General features: G+C 43.8%; 1 protein-coding gene across 6 annotated transcripts in view; it reads left to right on the top strand.

Moving 5' to 3' along the window:
• KIF13A (kinesin family member 13A) overlaps positions 1-24887 on the top strand; it is a 217401-nt gene that overhangs the window by 96629 nt on the left and 95885 nt on the right. For all 6 annotated transcript variants that reach the window (XM_047860259.1, XM_047860257.1, XM_047860260.1 and 3 more), the window contains exon 4: positions 14787-14847. In XM_047860259.1, coding sequence (XP_047716215.1) covers positions 14787-14847 — 61 coding nt within the window. The remainder of the gene's footprint in view (positions 1-14786; positions 14848-24887) is intronic.

Raw genomic sequence — 24887 nt, forward strand, 5'->3', positions numbered from 1 at the left:
GGAGGTTGTGGGGGTTCAAGAGGCGATTCAACTTGTGGCCCCTGCCCTCCAGAAATCATAACACGGAAAGGAAGTTTCAACCTGTCAGCCCTGTAGGTAACAAAAGAGAGATGATGATGAACATCATTGGCTCTTTCAGAGTTATTTTGTCTTCCGAGGAAGAAAGGCTCGAGGAGGGTATTCACGTATGGGTGTGGTTTTCAAAAGGCGTGGGATCCAAGAGGTATTTGAGGAACAGAAACAAAGTAATGGCTGTTAAGGGAAAATTGTTTCTCTAGTCACAGCACTGATCCAATGTGTGGGATTTCCACAATAAGTGATTCTCTAATTCTGTTTGGACACCCACACGATATCCTACAAGTTAATTCAGCTTTGACACTGACTGCCCGCCCAGAGTCAGCCCAGACTGCACAGGTTCGGGGGGGGGGGGGTGCTCAGTCCCAGAAGACCACCCTCACTTCAGGCCCTATAGTCAGCGGGCCCCCAGGTTACCAGTACTCCCATCTGACTTTGCTACAGATCACAGCCTCCCAAGACACTGCCTCAGGTTTAGTCATTTGCTAGAATGGCTTTCAAAACCCAGGGGAACGTTTACTTGGGTTTACTGGCTTATCATAAAGGGTACGGTTGAACAGCCAGACAAAGAGGTGTGCAGGGCAAGGTCTGGAAATGTCCCAAGCACAGGAGTTGGAGTGTCATCTTCTGGTACATGGATGCATTCGCCAAACCTGAAAACTCTGAATCTTGTTATGTGGGGGTTTTGATGGAGGTTTCATCTCAGCTCCTAACTAATCTCTAGTTCCTCTCCCTTTCCCAGAGAACTGGGGTGGGGGCGGGGGGGCTGTGGGGTTGACAGTTCCAAGCTTCTAGTCAAGGCTTGGTCTTCCTGGCAGCTCACCCCCTGCAAGAAGCCATCCAGGAGACCACCACGTGTCGCCTCACTTAGAGCAACAGAGGATCCTGTCACTAGGCGAATTCCAGGGGATTTAGGAGATCTGTGTCGGGAACTAGGGATGAAAACCAAGAATATATTTATTACTATATCACAAGTGCCGCGGGAAGGTGTAAACTCGGGGTAGATTGTAGAGTACGGGAAATAGAAGTTGCGTATTAAAAACTAGGAAAGCAGGTAGCTCATAGAGGGCTTGGGAGTCTGTGTCATTCTGGCTGGCTATGCAGAATCATTTAGGATTTTTGTATCAACAGGTTATATGGGGGGGCCTGGATGGCTCGGTCAGTTAGACGTCCGACTTCTGCTCAGGTCATGATCTCACGGTTCATGAGTTCGAGCCCCACATCAGGCTCTGTGCTGACAGCTCGGATCCTGGAGCCTGCTTCAGATTCTGTGTCTCTCTCTTTCTCCGCCCCCCGTCCCCCACTTGCACATACATATTCTCTCTCTCAAAAAACAAAAACAAAAACATTAAAAAAAGTTACATGGTGGGTGGGGCGCCTGGGTGGCTCACCTGACTCTTGATTTCGGCTCAGGTCATGATCTCGTGGTCATGAGATCGAGTCCCATGTCAGGCTGTGTGCTGGGCATGGAATCTGCTTAAGATTCTCTCTTTGCACCTCTGTACTTCCCCAATCTGCCCGAGGGTGCTCGCTCTCACTCTCTCTCCCTCTCTCTCTCTCTCTCTCTCTCTCTCTACTAAAAACAAATATCATCAGAGGCATGCAAATCAAAACCACAATGAGATACCACCTCACACCTGTCAGAATGGATAAAATCTTTTGATAATAGAAAAACAAAAAAGTCTTGGCAAGGAAAAAAAGGAACCTTTTTTCACTGTTGGTGGGAATGCAAACTGGTGTAGCCGCTCTGGAAAACCAAGTGTGGAGGTTCCTCAAAGAAAGAAAAATAGAGCTACCATGTGATCCAGTGATTCAACTACTGGATATTTACCCAAAGAATAAAAAATATATATATTAATTCAAAGGGATATATGCATCCTATTTTTATTGCAGCATTATTTATAATGGTCAAATTATGAGATCAGTCCAAGTGTCCATTGATAGATGAATGCATAAGGAAGATGTGGTATGTATATGTGTGTATCTATCTATATATAGAGAGATGACAGAATATTACTCAGCCATAAAAAGAATGAAATCTTGCCATTGTCAATGACAGGGATGAATCTAGAGAGTATAATACTAAGTGAAATAAATCAGAGAAAGACAAATACCATATGTGGCATTTAAGAAACAAATGAACAAAACAGAGACAAACCCAGAACCAGGCTTAACTGTAGAGAGCAAATTGATGGTCACCAGAGGGGAGGTGGGTGGGGGGATGGGTGAGAAAGGTGAAGGTGATTGAGAGTGCGTTCACTGTGATGAGCACTGAGTGATGTGTGGGATTGCCAAGTCATTATATTGTACTCTTAATACTAATAAAACATGATGTCAACTGCACTGGAATTAAAGAAAGCTTTTTAAAAGTCACATGATCAGAGCACGCATGAAATTAATCTGGCTGCAGGACGTAGGATAAATTATGAGTGTAGAATATCAGGTGAGAGCAATCGAGATTCACTTTATAATAACCACTTTGTGTGTCCATCAGCTTATGCGTGATGCAGTGGTAACTCTCCAGTCACTACTCAGTGGCTTGAGACGACTGAGGTTTATTTCTTAGATGCTCTATGTCAGCTGAGGTCAGCTCTGGCCCTGCACCGTGTGACTTCGGTCTGGGCGCCCATCTAGAGGAGCAGTCCTTATCTAGGATGTGCTATTACTTCGGCAGAGAGAAAAAGAAGAGAACCAGGCAGTGGCCTCTTACCTGGCTCTGAACTGGCAACATCTCTGTCCACGTTTAATTGGCTGAAGCAAGTCACATGGCCAAGCCTGATGTCAGTAAGTCAGGGATTATATTCCTCCTACCAGAGCACTGCAGTCACATCAGGCAGGGATGTGTAATCCCCTTTCAGGGAGGACAGTGACTAATCTGGAACAGTAATACGATCCATTACACTTTGTCATCCTAAGTCACATTTGTTAAAAAGCAAAACAAAACAAAAACAAAAACAACAAGAAAAACCTCCCAAGAAACAACAAAATCCTCAGAATCATGCTGCTGTACATTTCTGAATTGAAGCTTCTGTAGGCTCTCTGCCTGTCTCCTCTTTCCTTCTCTTGGACTTTGTTCAGAGGCAGTTGTCCCCACTGTAACCATGTGCCTCTCTAGATGCCTAGAGATACAGCTGAACAGCTACCAGGTTCATGGACTACAGACCCCATCTCTCTTGCTTTTGGCATCAATCCATCTCCAAAACCTACTGGACCAGGCAGACTCTCAGGAATCTCTCCCACCTCCCCTACCTCTGGGAGAGTGAACTCTCTGCCAGCCTTCCCAGTGTAATCTGTTTACAATCCCTGGAGTACCTTGGGTTTCCCATCTCTGCTGACCTGGGGACTCAGGGTCCACCCAGCTTCTCTGTGCTGGACCACCACGCCCAGTCCCGCAGGGGTGATCGGCAAAGGAGACGAGATACTGGTCGGGTCTAAACCAGTTCCAGAGATCGCTCATGGCAGGTGGTGCCTCAGTGACTCAAATTCAATCTGGGTTTTATTTGATTTTTTTTTTTTTTTTTTTTTTTTTTTTTTGGTTTTAGTGAGCAACAGCCGTCATTTATTAGACACCATGCAGCACATACACAGATATTTGCAGCTTATCTTCTGGCCTGTTTTTGTTGATGAAGAAATACTCTTGTGTTTGAAAACACCCAAATCACCTTGTGAATATGCTGGTGGTGAAGTTATCCGGGTGGCTAGTTTTTTGTTTTTTTGTTTTTTGGGGGGGTGATGCAATCAGAGCATGAAAGAACCAGGAGGAAAAAAAAAACACAGGTTGTATATTTGTGACACCCTCACCCCCGCCCCTCACAACCAGTGAGGCAGATTTTAGAGCTGAATGATAAAGGGCTTAAACATGAAAAGAATGGAGTATCAGAACGAGTTGGAATTCAGTTAGTACTGCATTGCTCACACACCACTAATTTGTACGTTTGTGGTATAAAACGGGAAGGTCTCCACCCTGTTATAATATCGGTCTGGGACTTGGGAGAGCTCATTCCCGCTTTCAAATTTATTGGAACTCTGGATGTTTTTTTTCACTTTCGGTGCCTTTTCCCACAGGCTGTTGAAATTCACACGCTACCTCCAGTCCTGTATTCCAGGGCGACCCAGCCCGATGACTTCTTCCTTTAACATCTCTCACATTTATTTTCTTCCAATAGTAGCTGGGAGTCTGTCTGCTGAAAGTGACTGGAACTCAAACCGGAGGGAGCACAAGATAAAGTTATACGAATGACTTTGGGGCATCCTTTACAAGGACAGGAGGTGGCTGGGGTTCAGATGGCAGTCGCCTCTCCTGATTTCCCCATCTCCTGTGCCTGTTCCCATGTGGGTCCCTTCCTTTCTGTCTCTCACTGCTTTCCAGCTGTGCCTGCTTCTTTAGTTCCTGTGGTTAGAAGCATGGCCTCAACATGTCCCAGATTTTTATAGCATCAGTCATTTGAGAGAGACTTGTTTGGCTTCCCTAATTTCAAATCCAAAACTCCCAAAGACATCCACTTTAGGGCCAGTTAACTATGGCCAAGAGATTCTGGACTAAGTGTCCCCCACGCACACGGGGGCTCTTCCTGCCTTCTTCCTTGAGTAATCATACGTGGAATATATGATTTGATTTGATTTGATTTGATTTGATTTGATTTGACAGAGTGTGCGTGAGGGGTGGGGGAGAGAGAGAGAAAGAGAGAAAGAGAAAGAGAATTTCAAGCAGGCTCCATGCTCTGTGTGGAGCCCAATGCAGGACTTGATCCCGTGACCATGAGATCAGGACCTGAGCCAAAATCAAGAGTCAGGCGCTCAACTGGCTGGGCCACCCAGGGGCCCTTGAATAAATGATTTTGCATGCCACATAAGAACATGGCGGTAGCTCCCGGGAACCTCGTGGCTGGTGTGGGAGTTAGCACAATTGTCCAAAGGAAAGATGCTATTTCTAGAATAAATAAGGTATGGGTTTCTGAGCAAAAAAAAAAAAAAAGTGATTTTCACTACAGCTTCCCTCCATCTGTGCCGAGGCTGAGAATTAAAAACTTTTACCTTCTTCATAACGCTTTGCTAATTGACCTCTTTGTTGCTCGTCTTACACCCATTTGGTCCATCTTCCACACAGTTGCCCCGGTGATCATTCAGAGTAAGAACGAAGCCCTGTCATCCGCCCTCGAGCTTCTCAGTAAGGAGCATGAAGTGTCCCGTGGTCTGCCCTCCCCCCACCCAGTTCTCCCCTCCTCCTTCCCCTGCCCACTGCTCTTGCAAACAACTCCAGTGGCCCTTGCTTCCTTTTCGTCTGTTGCTTGCCAGGTTCCCCCTTTCCCTGGAGCACCTTTCCTATTTGTCTTCTTCATGATCATTTGTCAAACTTCAGCCCAAGCTTTACCTTCTCTAGAAACATTTCTGGAGGCTCACTCCTCCACCCCCAGCCCCACCGGGTCACTGTTCGATCTTCCTATGTCTGCACTGCCTTCTACAGCTCACGCTCTTTCCTTCTCTTGGTTACTTCCCTCTATTAGAGAGCGAGGGCTTTACAAGTGGGGGGCTCTTGTTTCTGTCCTGACCGGCTCAGCAGATGCTTACGACAAAGACAAGTCAGTTCTTTGACGAGCCGCTTCTCCGCACACCCATAGAAATTCAACCTGTGGTGTAGAGTGGCACTTGCCCACGGCTTAGCCTTTTCCTACGACAGAGCATGAATTCTCCGAGACCAGGGGCATTGCCTCATCAGCCCGTTGGTGCACAGCAGATGCTGCTGGCTTGCGTTGAGTCTTTATGCAAAATCTGGCTTTGACATCTTCCCAGTCAGTCAGGCAATATTGACTGTGTGACTCAAGACGTCGTCTGGTGTGCACATCTAGGCATAGATAAAGAAAATGATTAATCTCTGCAAAAAGGGAACCGTTACTCGACAGCATTTTAATGGGAAAGTAGTGTCTGCTGGTAGAAGTCACCAGTAATAGGGGTGACCTTGCAGGGCTTGAGTGGGTGCTGGCAAAGCCGCTTTTGCAAACAGCGGTGGTTGGAGATGGTTCTGGGCATCAGACAGGCTTCAATGACCAACTTTCCTTTCCGCTTCAGGCCAGCCTCTTCAAGATGAATGACATCTAACTCTTCTTTTTTTTTTATGACTCTTCACATCTCTGACTTAGGAGAAAGAAATGAAGGGGAAGAGTGTCAAAACTTGACACTAAAAGGAAGATTTCGACATGACCCGAACTGTCTAGGGCTTTAATTTGGGGAGGGGGTCTGACTCAGTTCTCATAACGGTGTGGTGAAATGCGAACAGATTTGGCACTTGTCTTTCAGATTAACTGGGGTCTTTGAACTTGACAAAATTGAACATTGGCAAGCCAGTACTTCTAAAGCTAGAGAAATAGGGGTTTGTGAAGAGATCTCAGGCACAGTTTCAAAGTTAGGTAGTTGCCACAACAGGCTGTTAATGGCAGCTGGGGCTGCAGATGTGAACAGTGGATTGATTGTGCAAAGAGAGGAGGGTGACCATATAGAACGAGAGGAGGGAAACACACTTCTTTGTGCAAAGGAAAGCTCGTCCACATGGAGTGGAGTTCTTTTCCCCCAAGGGAAGCCCTTTAGATTGTGGATTTGGGAGGTAGCAAGTAGTGTGCTTTGCATTGATGCTTTTGTTAACAGAACTCAAGAAACTATAGCAACTCTTCCGCTGATGGCCGTGGGGATCTTTGTTGCCTTTTCACTTTGCTTTCTTAATTTGATTAAGCGAATCGAGCTATCACACCATCTACTACATCTGTACCTGTAGGAAATAAGGAAATGAATCCGCACAGCCCCTGGCTCAGGGGAGGTCGTGGTTCAATGAGACTGTGGAACACCGGACTGTGCATGGTAAATACTAAACACTCCACAAGCAGTAGGGCTACTATCTGGGGAGAGAAGCCGGCTCGTAGATGCCATTAATACTGGTAACAGAGCTGCCGATAGAGAGTCACTGTTTTACACCAGGCATCGTATTGGTAGGTATTTGCTTAAATCCTCACAATCCTAATTGTAAAATATGCACTTATATAGGTAGAGGATGTATTAGAGAGGTACAGCTTTTCACTAAGCCAGCACAGAGGAAGGAGGGTGAGGAAACACTGGAGGAGGTGACCTTTGGACAGAACTTGAAGAACGTGTTGTAGATCACCGGGCAGAGGTGAGGAGAGGAAGATAGCTGCTGAAGGAGGGATTCCCTCACAGGTCTCCAGTCCCTTTTCCTCCTTTTGCCTGTGGACTTCCCACTGTGCTTAATATGCCCGGAGGATTCCTTGGTCATGGGTGGAAACTCTCAGAGCTGAAGATCTGGGTAACTCTGGACAGAATAGATGACTAGGGGTGTTTGCTCAACTAATGCCTGTAGGGTGACTCTAGTCCTGTTACTTCCACAGTTGAATGAAAACAGAGGCTTTGACAAGGGACCACTGTGGTGTCTCCTAGGGTCACAGTAACCAGTCAGTGTGTGCCATTTTAAGCAGCCATCTACATGAAAACAGATTTACAAGACCATTTAATTAAAAGGTACTTTACCAAGAAGTTGTTTACAGAGCAAATTCTCAGATTTTTTGTTTGTTTGTTTGGTGGAATTATGGACAAGAAAAACATTAGGAAAACCAAAGTCTTGGCCTCTAAGAATTAGTAATTTAGCAGAACAAAGGGAATCTCTATCACACACATATTACCACCCCCCCACACACACAGATAAGAAATTCACAGCAGTGAGTATCCTTAAGAGTTTTATAAAGAAGTAACATTTGAGATGTCATTGAAAGATTAAAAAAATTTTTTTTTAACGTTTTATTCATTTTTTGAGAGACAGAGACAGAGTGTGAGCGGGGAAGGGCCAGAGAGAGAGGAAGACACAGAATCCGAAGCAGGCTTCAGGCTCCAAGCTGTCAGCACAGAGCCCGATGTGAGACCCGAACCCACAAACCATGAGATCCTGACCTGAGCTGAAGTCAGACACTTAACCCACTGAGCCACCCAGGCGCCCCTGAAAGATTGTAATTTGGAGAAATTGAAACAGAGTGGGCTTTCCTCATTGTGTCAGAAATCTGATCTATATGTTTAGAAATATTTGTTTATGTACAATTATCTTGAGATAAGTTGGGGTTCCTCACTTTCTGCCTGAAGAAGGGGCTGTAAGAGGTAAAAATGATTTTGGGGGCGCCTGGGTGCCTCAGTTGGTTAAGCATCCAACTCTTGATTTTCACTCAGGTCATGAAATCACGTTTTATGGGATCGAGCCCCGTGTCAGGCTCTGTGCTGACAGTGCAGAGGGTGTTTGGGATTCTCTCTCTCCCTCTCTCTGCCCCTCCCCAGTTTGTTCATCCCCCCCCCCCTTTAAAAAATAAATAAGTGTAAAAGAATGTATTTTAAGTAATTTTGGGGAAAAAATGTCCCTTTTGTCCCAAGGATAATTGTTTTATGTTTTGTTATTTTTATCCAGACTATTTCAACCAGAGGACAAACAACATGCCTAATACATAATTGAGTTCCCTGTAGTACCTGAAATTGAGAGGGGTGGCAAATAGGTATTTGTGATTGCTGTGGGGATCAAACATCATGCAGTTGGAGAACTTCTCGGTGAATCCACACCAAGGATGAACGGAAGGTAGTTGCTTTGCATGGACCTGCGTGTTTGGTTTCCATGGGTCAGGAAAATGATGACAGATCATGTTTCTTAGGACGCTGATGCCTTCTGGTTCTTCAAGGACACAGAAGACTCTTGCATTTTTAAAAATTGAATTTTGCTGAAATGCCATCAGAGCTAGAACTTTTAGGTAGGACTGGAGTTTGACTGTGTTGCGTCCTGTGCCTGCATCCCGGAACTCCTTTGCCTCGGAATATATACCACTCAGCACATTTGCCTTATTAAAAACAGCTTGTCGTAACTTTACTAGATGTTCAGTGGTTCACAAAGATGCAAAGCTAACATTTTTAAGAGAGCAATGAAGGTGGAACAGATGTGAACAGCAAGCTGCAGGGAATTAAATGCCAGTATGAGTTTTACAAGTTGCAAATGAGGAGGAAGGAGTGGGATTCTGAGAAGGTAGAGTAAAATTTTCTTGGAAACAACAAAGACAATGGCTTTCAGGGTTGGAAACAACTGGACAGCATCTGTCCTCTTGGCTCTTTATCAAATTGAAGGCTCTTGGAAGGTGTGGGCGCTTTCACAAAAAATGCTCACCATGTGGGTTGGCGTTGACAAGACCAGAAATTTACACTTGGTTTCCAAATTTGATTTATCGTTTTAGTCAGTTGTATGCATCGAGAAGTCCCCCACCCCCACACCGCAGTTACCATGCTAGGGCCTTCGTGATGAATAGAGGAAATAAGCATTCGGGAATTTTATTTCATTTTATTTTTGTTTAACATAATTTATTGTCAAATTGGCTAACATGCAGTGTATACAGTGTGCTCTTGGTTTTGGGGGTAGATTCCATGGTTCATCACTTACATACATCACCCAGTGCTCATCCCAACAAGGGCCCTCCTCTATGCCTGTCACCCACTTTTCCCTCTACCAACCCCCATCAACCCTCAGATTGTTCTCTGTATTTAAGAGAGATGGAGGGTTTGCCTCCCTCCATCTCTGTGTGTAACTATTTTTTTCCCCTTCCCCTCCCCCATGGTCTTCTGTTAAGTTTCTCAAGATCCACATATGAGTGAAAACATATGATATCTGTCTTTCTCTGGTTGACTTATTTCATTTAGCATAATACCCTCCAGTTCCATCCACGTTGCTGCAAATGGTATGATTTTATTCTTTCTCATTGCCAAGTAGTATTCCATTGTGTATATAAACCACATCTTCTTTATCCATTCATCAGTTGATAGACATGTAGGCTCTTTCCATAATTTGGCTATTGTTGAAAGCGCTGCTATAAACATAGGGGTACATGTGCCCCTATGAATCAGCACTCCTGTATAAGCGTTTGGGAATTTTATTGAAAGGAATTCAAAGTCTTAAGTAACATATTTCTCAAATATATTGTGGTGGCTTTGAAAAACATGATTTTCTTTTTAATTTGAAATGGTCAGTTTTCAAGAAATAGCTCTCAAGAAGATGGTTTTGATATCTCTTTTGAAATGTCAGTAGATTTTGTTTTGTTTTTTAATGTTTACTTATTTTTGAGAGAGGCAGAGAGAGAGTGAGCAGGGTAGGATAGAGAGAGAGGGAGACACAGAATCCGAAGCAGGCTCTAGGCTCTGAGCTGTCAGCACAGAGCCCGACATGGGGCTTGAACTCACGAACCCGGAGATCATGACCTGAGCCGAAATCGAACGCTTAACCAACTGTACCACTAAGATGCCCTGAAATGTCAGTAGATTTTGTATTGGAAAATCAAAAGAACCAAAGGAAATCATGTCCCCTTTTGTTACAAACCTTTTGTGATGAAATTATAATTAAATCTGGCCATGAAAAGAAGGCTAATAGTTTGTGAATAGTTTATTTATAGGATTAAGAAGGTAACAAGGGAAATTTTTGGGCTACATAAAACAAATTAGTTTGAACATCCTTGAAACTGTTTTCGTAACAGTCATAAGAAATAATTGTTTTAGCAACAAATAATTGGTCTAATCTCTGTACAAACTATAAAGTATACATGATGTGGCCATACCTGTTATCCACCTGAGCCACAGCATAATGGTGTCAAAGGGGACCCTGGTGCTCATCTCGGAACCATATTGTATTTTTAACCATTTTTAACCTCAAAAACATGCATATGAAAGTAATAAAATATCCAAAAATATATCTTGCCGTTGAACTTCTGCTTACTCTTACTGGTTCTCACATCTCTTCTGTGTTTGTGTCTGCATTCCAACTCCTGCTTCTGGTATTATGTGTATTTACTGAAAAAATACTCTCTAGAATGGCCACTCTGGATGAGATCCTGACCCAGGTGGTGAGAGGTTCATGAGACATAGTCCCTGTCCACAAGGAGCTCATGGTTTAAAGTGGCAGTAGGACCCACACAGAAGAACTGAGTCATAAAATAGGACCACGTGTGAACTAGTGCCGTGGGAGCTACTAAGTGCTGTAGAAGTTCATAGAAGGGACGATTGCTTGTAGCCTGCTTTAAAGAAAAAAATTAAAACAAGAATTTTTCTGTCCACTTGCTTTGAGCTTTAGGGAAATCCTTCAGGTGTCTAGGCGTCAGTTTTCTTTTTTAAAAAACTTTTTAAATGTTTATTTTTGAAGGAGAGAGAGACAGAGTGTGAGCAGGGGAGGGGCAGAGAGAGAATGGGAGACACAGAATCTGAAGCAGGCTCCAGACTCTGAGCTGTCAGCACAGAGCCCGACATGGGGCTTGAACTCACGAACCCGGAGATCATGACCTGAGCCGAGGTCGGACACTTAACCCCAGGCACCCCTGGGCATCAACTTTCTTTAAAAAAAAAATTTTTGGGGCGCCTGGGTGGCGCAGTCGGTTAAGCGTCCGACTTCAGCCAGGTCACGATCTCGCGGTCCGGGAGTTCGAGCCCCGCGTCAGGCTCTGGGCTGATGGCTCGGAGCCTGGAGCCTGTTTCCGATTCTGTGTCTCCCTCTCTCTCTGCCCCTCCCCCCCGTTCATGCTCTGTCTCTCTCTGTCCCAAAAATAAATAAACGTTGAAAAAAAAAAAAATTTAAAAAAAAAAAAAAAATTTTTTTTTAATGTTTATTTATTTTTGAGACAGAGAGAGACAGAGCATGAACGGGGGAGGGTCAGAGAGAGAGAGGGAGACACTGAGTCTGAAGCAGGCTCCAGGCTCCGAGCTGTCAGCACAGAACCCGATGCGGGGCTCGAACCCACGAACCGCGAGATCATGACCTGAGCCGAAGTCGGATGCTTAACCGCCTGAGCCACCCAGGCGCCCCCTTAATGGTAAATATTTGCTAAAATAATAACCTGTACTCCATGACTGGATGGGGGATGGCCATTCTAAATGTCTGTCATCCAAGGTTTTGAAATTCGAGACCTAATTTAGATGAGGGAATTCTATTATTTTTGGCCAGCAAAGAGCAGTCACATCCACCAGTACTATCATGGGCCTTTTCTCCTCTGCAGGTTTTTGCTGTTGTTTGTTTGCTTCCTTTTAAACCTCCTCTGCAGGGTTTGAATTTTAGAAGGCAAATGGTTAAAATGAAAATTTTTTTTTATCTTCCTCTTTGTGAGCAAAACCAACTTTATTAACCGCTAGAAATGGAAGTTGGCACAGAATTTGGGATGATTGTTACTGAGAGGTAGATCCTCAAATTTGGGGTGGATTTAATTAAGAAAAAATTTTTTTGAGTGTATATTCATTTTTGAGAGAGCAGAGTGTGAGCTGGGGAGGGGCAGAGAGAGGGGGAGACAGAATCCGAAACAGGCTCCAGGCTCACTGGAAAACAGCCTCTGTTGGCCATTTAAAGTAAGGAGAGTTGACTTAGGTCAAAAGGAAGGGAACAATGTCCTGAAAATGGAAGTTAAGTGTTATAAGATGCCATTAAAGGGAGGTCATGGAACCTCCTTTTCTAGAAATGTTTAAACACAAGACAGATCATCATGTCTCAGGAGAAGTGTTGAAGTTCAGTCCTGCCCAGAGGCAGGAAGATTAACTGGTTTTCTCCTGTGTGGTCTCTCAAGTCATTGGAAGAACCCTCGAATGTAGTAAATATCCCACACTCTGTTGGCTGAAACTAGTGTTCATTTTAGCCTTGGTTACTGTAAGGCCAGAATGAATAGTGTGTATAAGTAACAGAATTGAATTTGGATTTGAGATTGATGGTGTGAGTGTTGTGCATTGTATATGCCTGAATCGGTTGTAAAAGCACGAAAGTGTATGTAGTACTGAAACTCTCAGAGCATAACTTATCTTTTTACAATTTAGAAAGTACCTGCTGTCTTGCAAGGTCTCGGTATCATTAATCACTCAATAAATTATTACAAATAACCGCTGTGAAAACTCTAGGATACAGGTGTGAATTGGGTATGGTTCCTGCCTTCAAGGAACTTAGTCGACCAGTGGAGATAAACCATATGCAAGGATCATATACATGATTAATGAAAAACAGATCAGTGGCGTCAGAGTTGTGAGAAACCTGATTAAACAGCATTGTAAGATTTCAGAGAGGAGAGATAATTCTTTTGGATTTAAACAATGAATATTTCCTGGAAGAAAAATGTATTGAATTGGGCCTTAAGAATACAAAGCATTTTGGGGGCACCTGGGTGCTTGAGTGTCCAACTCTTTCAGCTCAGGTCATGATCCCAGGGTCATGGGATTGAGCCCTGAGTTGGGCTCTGCACTGAGCATGGGCCTGCTTGAGATTCTGTCTCTCTCTCTCTCTCTCTCTCTCGTCTCTTCTCCCTATCTTTCCCTACCTCTCCTTCACACGTTCTCTCTCTCAAAAAAAAAAAACGAAAAAAAAGAAGAAGCAGCAGCATTTTGAAGGGTGTAAATGAAGAGGAGAACAAGGACAGGGGTGGAATTGTTCCTACTGATTCCAAGGTACAGACAAGTTCAGCAGAAGCATAAGGAAGTTAGGGGGCATGGACTGGAAATGCCTCTTTGCAGATAGTCTCAATGCCAGCTCACAGAGTTTGGGTTCTGCTTGTTCAGTGCTTACAATCCCTAGGAAATGATTAAGCATTAAAGGGTTCCTGTCTGTGGGAGGTCTGTAAATTGCTGTTTGGACTGCAGGGCGGTGAGGGGGGGGCGGGGGCTGTAGCCGGGAGCCCAGAAAAGTGGCTACTAGGTCCTCTGGGCCAGAGTTTGCTAAGGGGGTATGCTGAGAAACAATAGTGTCAAGGCATGCTCATAGGCATTACTTAAGAAAGGGTCTCTTCACGAAAATTAATTGGAGAAATAAAGTTAAGCAATTAAATGGGTTTCTTTGCTGGATAACTTTTCAGAGCCTTTAATATTGAGAATTGCATTGAGGATCTCAAATAGTGTGAAATTTCCAACACAATTTAATTGTTTTTTCATGGAATATCTCCTAAAATTACTGTTTTTGGATCATGCTTCGGGGAACATTGCCCTGTGCATCTGCTAATGACAGCTGGAACACGAGTGATGGTTATATGCATGGAAGTTGTGATTGGATGAGATTCCAAATGGGAGAAGCATCACTTCTCCCGATACATAGTAGTCATTTGGTAACTCTACAGAAATGCACCCAAGAGTGAGTTATCGGTTTGTTAGCAAGACTTGGCCCGAGATGGCACGCTGAAACAGGGAACAGAGTCCAAGGTGGAAATGTGGGGAGTTTGGAGCTTTAGCTACAAATGGTGGCATCATGGAAAGCTGGAAGGAAATGGTTCCAATGCAAGTTGATCACTTGAGAAACCATGGGAAGTTGTTACTTGAGAAGCCATGGGAATCTAGCCAATGGCTTTAGCAGATGCAGAAACTGTGGACTTGGGTGAGAAGTCGTTGTTTTTTTCTTACTAAATCTATTGTCTTTTTTTTTTTTTTTTTTTTTTTTTTTTTTTTGGTTAAGATAGCTGGCTGTTTGCATTCTGGATGAATAGCCTATTCATATGCAATGGACTCTAATCCAGTAAGATAACCATCAGTGTAGTCCAAAAGAAACTTTAGGATTAATAAAGCATTAAACCTATAGTGTTTATTGTCTTCATCAGACAGTAATAGGGATCTTCTTCTTCATCGTGAATTCTTTTTTGCAGTTTGATATACTCCTAGAAGTTTACTAATCTTTAATATTTTCTTCTTTCCTTCAGGTATTTGCCTTCGATTATTGCTTTTGGTCCATGGATGAATCTAACACTACAAAATATGCTGGTAAGTTGACTCTCTCTTCACTTGATTTTTGGGTCTCAGGACTCTTCGTCTGTTTTCTTTACTCTGGAATTCTGTTTTTCCCATAAAATTCACACTCATTCTTTCCAATTCCAGCATGTGGGCTTTGAAGTCAACAAGGTTTATTTCAGGATCAGACTCTGCCACTAACTTGCTAAGAAGTCATGGGTGTGTTTTGTTTTGTTTTTTAAGCCTCGGGTTTTTCACCTGTGAAGGATGTTAGTATCTTCAGAGGTGTTCCATCAGTTAGAAATAATGGGGAACCACCTCAAGCCAGAGATGCTAGCTGTTGTGATGATCACGTGAAGAAGAGGTTTAATGTGCCGTGTCTTTCCTCGTCACCAGCACTGTGGGAATTCATCTCTCCACCAATACAAGGAAAGCAGAGATGCTGTTGGTTTCCAGGACCCGCTCACGTCCTGAGTGTTCTTACAGTCATTGGTGATATGAACTCCACGTTCCTTAGGGAAACATGGCCTCCCAGCCTCACATTTTGCTAGTGTTCTTTCCTTGAGGCGTTTCATTCCTAGTCCGTCGAACATAGATGACTACTAATTTTTAATTTTTTAACAATGTTTATTTATTTATTTTTGAGAGAGAGAGAGAGAGAGAGAGAGAGAGAGAGAGAGATTGTAAACAGGGGAGGGGCAGAGACAGGGAGAGAGAATCCTAAGCAGGCTCCAACCTATCAGCTCAGAGTCCAGTGTAGAACTCAAACTCATGAGCCATGAGATCATGACCTGAGCTGAAATCAAGTCAGACACTTGACCGACTGAGCCACCCAGGAGCCCCTGATTCCTACTCTTTTGATTATGTCCCCATTTCTTTATTTAGTCTTAATGACTGTGTTCTCCTCATCTCTACTTATAGGACCATCAGCTGAATGACTTTCTCATTTACTTTTTTTTTAATGTTTATTTATTTTGAGAGGTGAGGGGTATAGAGAGAGACAGAGAATCCCAAGCAGGCCCCATGCTATCAGCACAAAGCCCAATGCAGGGCTCAAACCCATAAAATGTAAGAGCATGACTTGAGCTGAAACCAAGAGTCCTGTCATACACTTAACTGACTGAGCCACCTAGGTGTCCCTTTATTGTTTACTTTCTTTTTTTTTTTTTAACGTTAATTTATTTTTGAGAGAGAGAGAGACAAGGTATGAGTCAGGGAGGGACAGAGAGAGAGGGAGACACAGAATCTCAAGCAGGCTTCAGGCTCCAAGCTGGGGCCCAATGCGGGGCTCGAACTCACAAACCATGAGATCATGACCTGAGCCAAAGTTGGATGCTCAACGGACTGGGCCATCCAGGTCTGCCCCTAGTGATAGCCTTTTCCTCACCACATATAGCAAACTTGTTGAGAAATTATTTGCCATATAATTTTTTCAAAAGTGAACAGTCTGGAACTAGGAAAATTTCTTCGGTTGCTCCCAGTGGGTAAATTTGCCTTTCTTTTCAAACATCATTCCTACACCTGTAGCAAATGTATTCTATTAAAGTGAATAATCACTTCTGAATGTTGCTTGTAATTAATTTGTTTTTTTTTTATTGGCCCATTAGGACTTTAGACAAATTCTGCTGAGTCTAAAATAGTCTGCCTTGAGTATTAGCACAGTGATGTGTGTGTGTGTGTGTGTGCTTTTGGATTTAAATAAACTACCGAAGTAATGCATTTCCACTATAACAGAAACATGAGGACAAATGCTGTGGCTATAAAAAGTCCAAACTTTGTTCAGTCGATGTTATTCAAGATATAGGCAGATAAATGAGAAAGAATGAGATCCTGCCATTTGCAGCAACATGGATAGAACTGGAGGGTCTTATGCTGAGGGAATAAGTCAGAGAAGGACAGATATATGTTTTCACTCGTGTGGATCTTGAGAAACTTAACAGAAGACCATGGGGGAGGAGGAGGGGGAAAAATAGTTACAGAGAGGGAGGGAGGCAAGCCACAAGAGACTCTTAAGTACAGAGAACAAACTGAGGGTGGATGGGAGGTGGGGGAGAGGGGAAAGTGGGTGATGGGCATGGAGGAGGGCACCTGTTGGGATAAGTACTGGGTGTTATATGTAAGCCAGTTTGACAATAAATTATATTTTTAAAAAAAGATACAGCCAGATATATCTTCCTGACTTAGAACTCTTCCCTTGCAATTCTCAGATACCTTCAAGGACTCCTCACAACTTACAGATAAAATCTGTACTCCTTGAACTACATTTAGGGTCCTTTATTCCATAGCCTCAGTCTACCTTCCTCCCCTTCTTCTCCATGACTCCCCACCACCAATTCTGTGTCCCCAGCCCAGTGCTGTGGTTCCTCTTATATAACCCAGGGAGCCAGAAGGTCTCAGTTCCTCAAGTGTTCATGAAATCCCTACTGTGTGTGCAGCCTCGGAAGCCCTGGAGAATCAAAAAGTTAGGTGGAAAGCAAAGGACTGCATAACAACAGTAAACATTTGGAGAGAATATTTAGTTAACTGTTTCACACATTTTAAGTGGTATGGAAAACTGAAGGAAGGGCAAAATCTGGAAGGGCTGAACAGTTGCCTGGGAAGGCATCTTAGGGGAGAAAGGACCAAAACTAGGCAGGAAAGCGAAGCTCCATAGGTGTAGCAAAAGCCAGCATAGAGGGTTTCTAGCTAAGAGAAGCAACATGGCGTCAAGGAGGGCACAGGGACTTCAAAGTCAGACCTGAGTTTAAGTCTTAGGACCGCTGCCTTGGCTCTCTTCTTTAATCTCTGAGCCACAGTTTCTTTTCTATAAAATGGGAAACATGGCGACAATATGCGTCTCATACGTTGTTGTAACTCAATGCACTGACCAGTGGAAGGTGCCCATCAGTGACACCTCATTTGGCTTTTCCGTGAGTGAAGACGGAGAAGTCGGAGTGAGCACAGTGTAAGCACTTGTCTTAACAGAAGGTGTGTCGTGGGGGGAAGCAGTGCGAGACCTATTTGTACTTGCTGACTGAGGCCAGATAATAGAAAATTAAACTGAGTTTAGTTTAGACTGATTATTGGTTTAGACTTATACAGTAAAAAAAACCCCAAAAAACAGGGACTATTGGGGTGACATGGTTAAAATAATCCTTAAGGGAGGCAGTCTTTCTTTGTCCTATCTTCTAGAATCACATCCACTCTTATTGCCCAAGAGACCATTCTACTCTTCTGAAATATATCACTCATATCCCTGAATATAGGACAAACTTTTTTTTAAAATGGGAAATAATTTTATTCAGTACAGATGATAAAATTCAAATGTGAAACCAAAGATTTCCGGAGCTCCGCATTACAAATTAGTATGTTCAGAAATGTTTAAAAAGATAAGAATGATTTTTAAACATACTGATAGTCTAAAGTTTACCATTTCTGGTCTGCATGATCACATCAAATAGCGGGTTCCATTGAATGGATTCTCTCGGCTCACAGAGCGATGTCTGTTTACAAAATTCAGAGAGACATTCTCTTGTTCTTTGGATGGTGGTATTATTGTACAAATACAGTGACCACCTTAGCAAAAAGTAAAGTTCTTGCCAACTGTTCTCAGATTTGTTTGTACTCATAATTTGCCCACTAAGTACATTACTGGTAGATTAGTTGATGGGTTTCGTACTAACTTGATTTCCTTTTTCTTCATCAAAAAAGAATTCACAATTCCTTCTTAATTGTGAATAGAAACATTAAGATAGAAGGCATTGATTCTCTGATGAGAAATAGAGGAAATGCAGAAAGGGAAGCACAGATTTCCTGAAACCGACCTATTTGTCAGGCTCAGTGAATAATGGCATCATTGATACTGACTGAGAGCTCTCAAGGCAGCTCTCAGAACTTAGGTTGAGGAGAGGGGAGGAGGGGAGGAGGGGAGGAGGAGTGAGGAGGAGGGGAGGGAGAGAGGAAAAGACCAAAAGCACTGGGTTTGAGAGAACGACCAGAGGCAGGGGCGTTAAGTCTCATGTGGTATGTCAGATTGTTCTGTTTTACTATTTGTTAAAAGTGACGGCAACACCCTTCACTCTCAGGCTTTGTGGCGTAGAAATGCACAAGTATGTAGTGTGTCTAATGGCCATGGCAGCCGGCTATTGCAGTGCTAGAAGGAAGAATGTGGGCTCCTGTCCCCCCAGACTGCCCAGGTTCCAATCCTGGCCTCACCGCCTTCGACCTATAAGGCCCGGTGAGCCACTGAATCTCACTGCACTCGTGTTCAGTGAGGACAATAATCATTCCCATCTCATAGGGCTGATTTGAGGACCAAATGACCTGTTTGTAGAAAGTACTGAAGCCAGTGCTTGGCACATAGGAGAAGCTCACTTAATATTTATGGTCTTTATCGTGGTCACATGGTGGAAGTCGTGAAGATAATAGCATCAGCCCTGTGGAAAGAAAATGCGTTGTACTGGGGTTGACCAGACCTGGTTTTGCCACAAGCCGCTCACCTTGGGGGATCTGTTTCCTCATCTGGGGAAGGAGGAGATAGGGCCCAGGGTGATCTCAGATCCCCTCTAGCTCTCTGATAAAACATGAATCAGACATTTTGTGCTGGTCACACAGCTGTCCCAGTGGACTTTTCAGAGGCAAGTCAAAGACTCGTTTGTTAAGCGGTTTGCATTGCATTGAATCAGGCTTTGAGACGTTTTACATTTTAACTGTATTATTTATTATAACTTTTGGGGTAGGTAGGCATAATAATGCTTGTGTGGCAGATTATTCTGAGTCTTTAAAGCAAACACCCTTGTGCCAGAACTAAGAAAAAAGCAAAACAAAACAGAAGTAATCTGCAGAATCAGGCCCCCAAAGCTTGGTATATTTCTACATAAACTCTTATCTTCCTCTACTCTTCACCCATATGTACATGCACATAGACATAAAACCACATTTAGGACTATAAAGTTATTGTAGTGAATACTGACAGGTAATCAGCCTTTGTAAATGTTTAAATCACTACTGTTTGTAATTAAGGCCTCGACAATGAATGCATCCATGTTTCGTCACTGCCTAAAATGTACCATGTTGGTAAATAACAGTGAATGCCCCTTGGTTTCAGTTTTCTTCCTAGTGAGGGAATATTTTTCACAGACCTATTTTTCTGTAAATCTTCATGCCAGAAATAAAAACCAGTCTGGTGAGGGGCACCTGGCTGGGTCAGTCGGTACAGCATTCAACTGTTGATCTAGGGGTTGTAAGTTCGAGCCCCACGTTGAGTGTAGAGATTACTTAAAAAATAAAATCTTTGAGGGGCGCCTGGGTGGCTCAGTCGGTTGAGCGTCTGACTTCAGCTCAGGTCATGATCTCACAGCTTGTGAGTTCGAGCCCCGTGTTGGGATCTGCGCTGACAGCTCGGAGCCTGGATCCTGCTTCATATTCTGTGCCTCCCTCTCTCTCTGCCCCTCCCCTGCTCATGCTGTGTCTCTCTCTGTCTCAAAAATAAATAAAACATTAAACAAACAAACAAACAAATAAATAAATAAAGTCTTTGAGGTGCCTGGTTGGCTCAGTCAGTTAAACGTCATTCTTGGTTTCAACTCAGGTCATAATCTCATCGTTCGTGAATTCGAGCTCCGCATCGGGCTCTGTGCTGACAGTGTGGACCCTGCTTGGGATTCTCTTTCTTCCTCTCTCTCTGCCCCTCCTATGTGTGCTCTCTCTCTCTCTCTCTGAAAGTAAATAAATTAATTAACTAATTAACTTAAAAAAATCCTTAAAAAATAAAAATAAAAACCAGTCTGGTGGTGGCCTATCTGGGATCAATGTGGACATGAGCATTTCCTGGCCCAGAGCTCCTAAACTATTGACTTAGAAGTTATATAACAGTCCTCACCATATGGCACGTTGCTCCAACTTGCTGTGGCCGTGTGTTTTCAGGCATTGTTAACACCCTGCAGTTCAGGAGAAAGGTTCTGTGTCTGATGCTTGTTCTGCTAGCGTAGCTTTGTGCTGTGAGCATCTGAGCCGTGAGCTCGGCTGTGGGGCAAGCCACTGTGTTGGATTCTGTTCCCATGGTATGGGACATTCTATGTGCTCAGAGGTAGAAATGATTTCTCTTTCACACTGTTCAACTGAAGCAAGAACAGGGACGAGACAAAACAATTTACATTCTAAAAGCCAGCAGTAGCCGAAATAGAACCAATATTTTAGCAAAGTTCCAAAAATACTTGTTTCAGTGTGCTGAGTTGGTTCATTCTTTCACTATTCAAGCATACAGGAAGCACTCAGCAAGTACCTTGCACAATACACATACTCAGTAATTGTTGGCTATTAGGTTTATCAAAACCATAGACATTTTCCCTGTAGTTGTGAGAAGCAGTAGTGGTCGATTCTTTGAAAAATTTGGTAAAGTAGAGAGTCATTATAAATGATGCATGCCATCTTCAAAGACACGTAGGAAACAGTCTGAATGCAGAGTTCTTCTAGATTTTTCTTTTTTCTTTTATGGCCCTTTGCAAATTGTCTTACCCGTACCTCATTTGACAATTCTTTTGGTGACTAGCCCTCATCAAGTTGCTCCCTTAAGTGCCCAACTTAGCTTTCTTAGAATCAGCAACTGTCTTTTTACATTTGTTAATAAAATTATGTAACTACAGAGAAGTACAATGACATAAACCAGTTTAGGAGCAGACACAGCTGACCCTTTGTGAGAACATAGCTCAGCTGGCAGGGTCCTGAGCACAGCCTAGCAGCTGGGGTGGTTTAGGGTAGAGGGGGCATGCCTCTGTACTGTTTTACAGATGGAACAGAATGTCAGTTAATTCAGAAAGCTGGGTAAGTGCAGGTCAGTTAAGAGAAACTTTTTTTTTTTTTTTTATCACAAGAATCTTTAATGTTGACTTTGAAGTTTACTCATGGTGGGGTTGTATTTGTGTTTGGTAAAGTGTGCCAAGTGCCCACACTGGAACTGTTTCAGTTCATGTCCCTGCACTGCACACAGTGTTTCCTGTACCCCGTGAGGTCACAGGGGCCTTGACTTTTCTCTTGGGTAGGCCAGCCTTACTGGTAGAGAAAAACCTTTCTGAAATACACGAACTAAACTAATATTGTTAGATTTTTTAAAAAGAGAGAGTGTGTGAGTGTGCATTTGTGTGTTTGTACGAGTGTGTATGTTGTGTGTATATTTGAATATATGTATGTGTATACGTGTGTGAGTGTCTGGTGTGGGTGTGTAAATGTGTGTGTGTGTGTGTGTGTGTGTGCATGCGTGTGTGTGTTTTTCTCTTACCTGTACTCCTGTATTGTTAGTGTTTATTTATTCTTGAGAAACAGAGATAGAGTGTTAATAGAGGAGGTGCAGAGAGAGGAAGAGACACAGAATCTGAAGCAGGCCTAGGCTCTGAGCTGTCAGCACAGAGCCCAACACGGGGTTTGAACCCATGAACTGAGATCATGACCTGATCTGAGGTCGGATGGTTAAATGATTGAGCCACCCAGGCGCCCCCTATTTTTTTTTAAAGTAGGTTCTCTCCCAATGTGGGGCTTGAACTCATGCCCCTGAGATCAAGAGTCACACGCTCTACCAGCTGAGCCAGCTAGTAGAAAATTTTTTTACATTTATTTATTTATTTTTGAGAGACAGAGACAGAGCACAAGTGGGGGAGGGCCAGAGAGACAGGGGGAGACACAGAATCCGAAGCAGACTCCGGGCTCTGAGCTGTCAGCACAGAGTCCGACACGGGGCTTGAACTCACAGACCGTGAGATCATGACCTGAGCCGAAGTCAGACGCTTAACTGACGGAGCCACGCAGGCGCTCCTCTCTACTCCTATTCTTCAATCCCACCCAGCCCCACCTTCTAACAGGCTTTCCTTTCTTCATCCCTGTCTATTCCTTACTTAATGGTACCCAGAGACATCATTTAACATAGCGCAGGCTATTTAGGGAGGTGGATAATAATCACAATAGACAGTACACTTCTGAGCACTAGGTTCCCAGCACTGTGCCCACCCCTCTACCTGCGGTGGGTCATTTAATTGTCAGGTAGTCAATCGTGTTGAAACTATTACTGTCCCTGTTTTACAGATGAGAAAACTGAGGTTCTTGGAGGTCCTCCTACCTGTGAGAGAGCTGAAAAGCAATTGTAAAGATAGATTTGAGTCAGTGACAATTATGTGTGAAGGTTTCTATGGATTCTCCTGTAATTCCAGGCCATCCTCTCTTCTCTGACATCCCCCAAGAGTGGCTGTATGCGGAAATCACGTTGCAGTCCTCTGGCTTGGAACCCGGCCAGGAATAATTCTAATAGTGTTCTCCCTCCTGTCAGACGTTCTCTGGAGCCCCGAATGCTTATGTTTGGTTTGGGCTTTATTTTAATCTCCCCTCACGTGCTGTCAATATTGTGCTCCCCACAGTCCAGCAGGGATTTGCGGTCAGGCCTACTCCTGTACCAGAGAGAATATATCAGACAGAAATGAGGAACGCCTTCTTTCTCAGCAGATGGTTTATGTGAAAACACCCTGCACAATAACTCAAAATACATTCTCTGTCAGACTGTCCTCATGCATAAGGTGGCTTAGTTTCTCCTTCCATCCTGGGCACCGATGCCTGACCATCCCCTTGGGTGAGTCAGCCACCTTATCTGCCAACAAAAAAGCAGCCGAGGTTCACTGCCAGCTCATGACTCGTCCCAGCACCGTTGCTGGGGTGGAAATGTCCTTCTGGGTGAGTCACCCTGTGCCATGCTGCAAGCAGAACTCCCAGGCACTGCAAGTCTGATAGCCCTTGGACACCATGATGAAAAATGGCCCCGTGCTCTCCCTGCACCCTCATGGCCCAGTTCCTCTGGATCCTTTTACCCAAGTCCCTTCATGGCAAACTTCTGAGGTTGATTAAAACTTAAATCTAGTGTCACCAGGTCAATCCTTAAAGCCTCCTTTTTTTTTTTTTTTTTTTTTAATTTTATCTGAACTCTGTAGTTTTTGGTCATTTAACTGAAACCAGGCTTAACTTCACTACATGGGACAGTTTCTGAGCTGTGCTGTTTGGGAGAGGGATTTGCTGAAGCCTGGTCCGGGCTGGGCATTCCTTGCCATTGCAGAGTTGGTGGGGGGACCCCTTTGGTCTTGTAGGACCCAGGTGCTCTCGTTTGGAACTGGGCCCCCTGCCAGACCCACACTCCTCAGAATCTCAGTGGCCATCAGTCCTGCTTGGAGGTGGGGAAACACGCTCACAAACGAGCAGGCCCGCGAGCTCCATGTCACAAATACTGAGTTCAGACATTTTTTTCCACTCTCACTCCAGAGAGAAAAGAGACAAGAAAGAAAACAGGAGACTCTGTATAAACTGACAAAAGTGTGGATTGTGTTGAAATCTTGAATGCTCTTCTATGTTCCCACTTTGGAGAAATGAGAAATATGGGGCGCCTGGGTGGCTCAGTCAATTGAGCGTCCGACTTTGGCTCAGGTCATGATCTCACGGTCTGTGAGTTCGACCCCGCGTCGGGCTCTGTGCTGACAGCTCTGAGCCTGGAGCCTGCTTTGGATTCTGTGTCTCCCTCTCTCTCTGCCCCTCCCCTGCTCATGTTCTGTCTCTCTTTCAAAAATAAACATTAAAAAAAATTTTTTTAAAGAAAAACGAAAAATATTCCATGCATATGTCATGTCTAGCTGCATATTGCCACACTTACTGTTTTATTCAGCCATGATCTACGTGAGACTACCTTGCTTAATGCAGGTTGTAAATAAGACAGGGATTATGCCCTCCTGTTTTGTTCTCCCTTTTCTTAGAACATACGCCTCTGTAACTACCTCTTTGGTAGTCAGGTGTTGGGCATATGATTGGTACGTGCATTTTCTCTTTGGTCCCTAGTTGGTCTTCTGCGCTTTGCTATCAGGGTCCTGCTATAGAGAGAGAATGACCTTGCTTGCTCAGTTCTCAGTGTGCACACGTAATAGCTTTGAATCCTTGCTGCGATACCCAGTAGGGACAGATTATGCGCAAGCGTGGGGACTCAGGGTATTCACTTTTCAAAGATCTGTATTATATATGTGATGTAGGGTTGGTTGGGTCAGGTGTCTAACCTTGGTTGCAGAAATTCCGGACAG

Source organism: Prionailurus viverrinus, chromosome B2 (genome assembly GCF_022837055.1).
Source record: "Prionailurus viverrinus isolate Anna chromosome B2, UM_Priviv_1.0, whole genome shotgun sequence".
Lineage (NCBI taxonomy): Eukaryota > Metazoa > Chordata > Mammalia > Carnivora > Felidae > Prionailurus > Prionailurus viverrinus.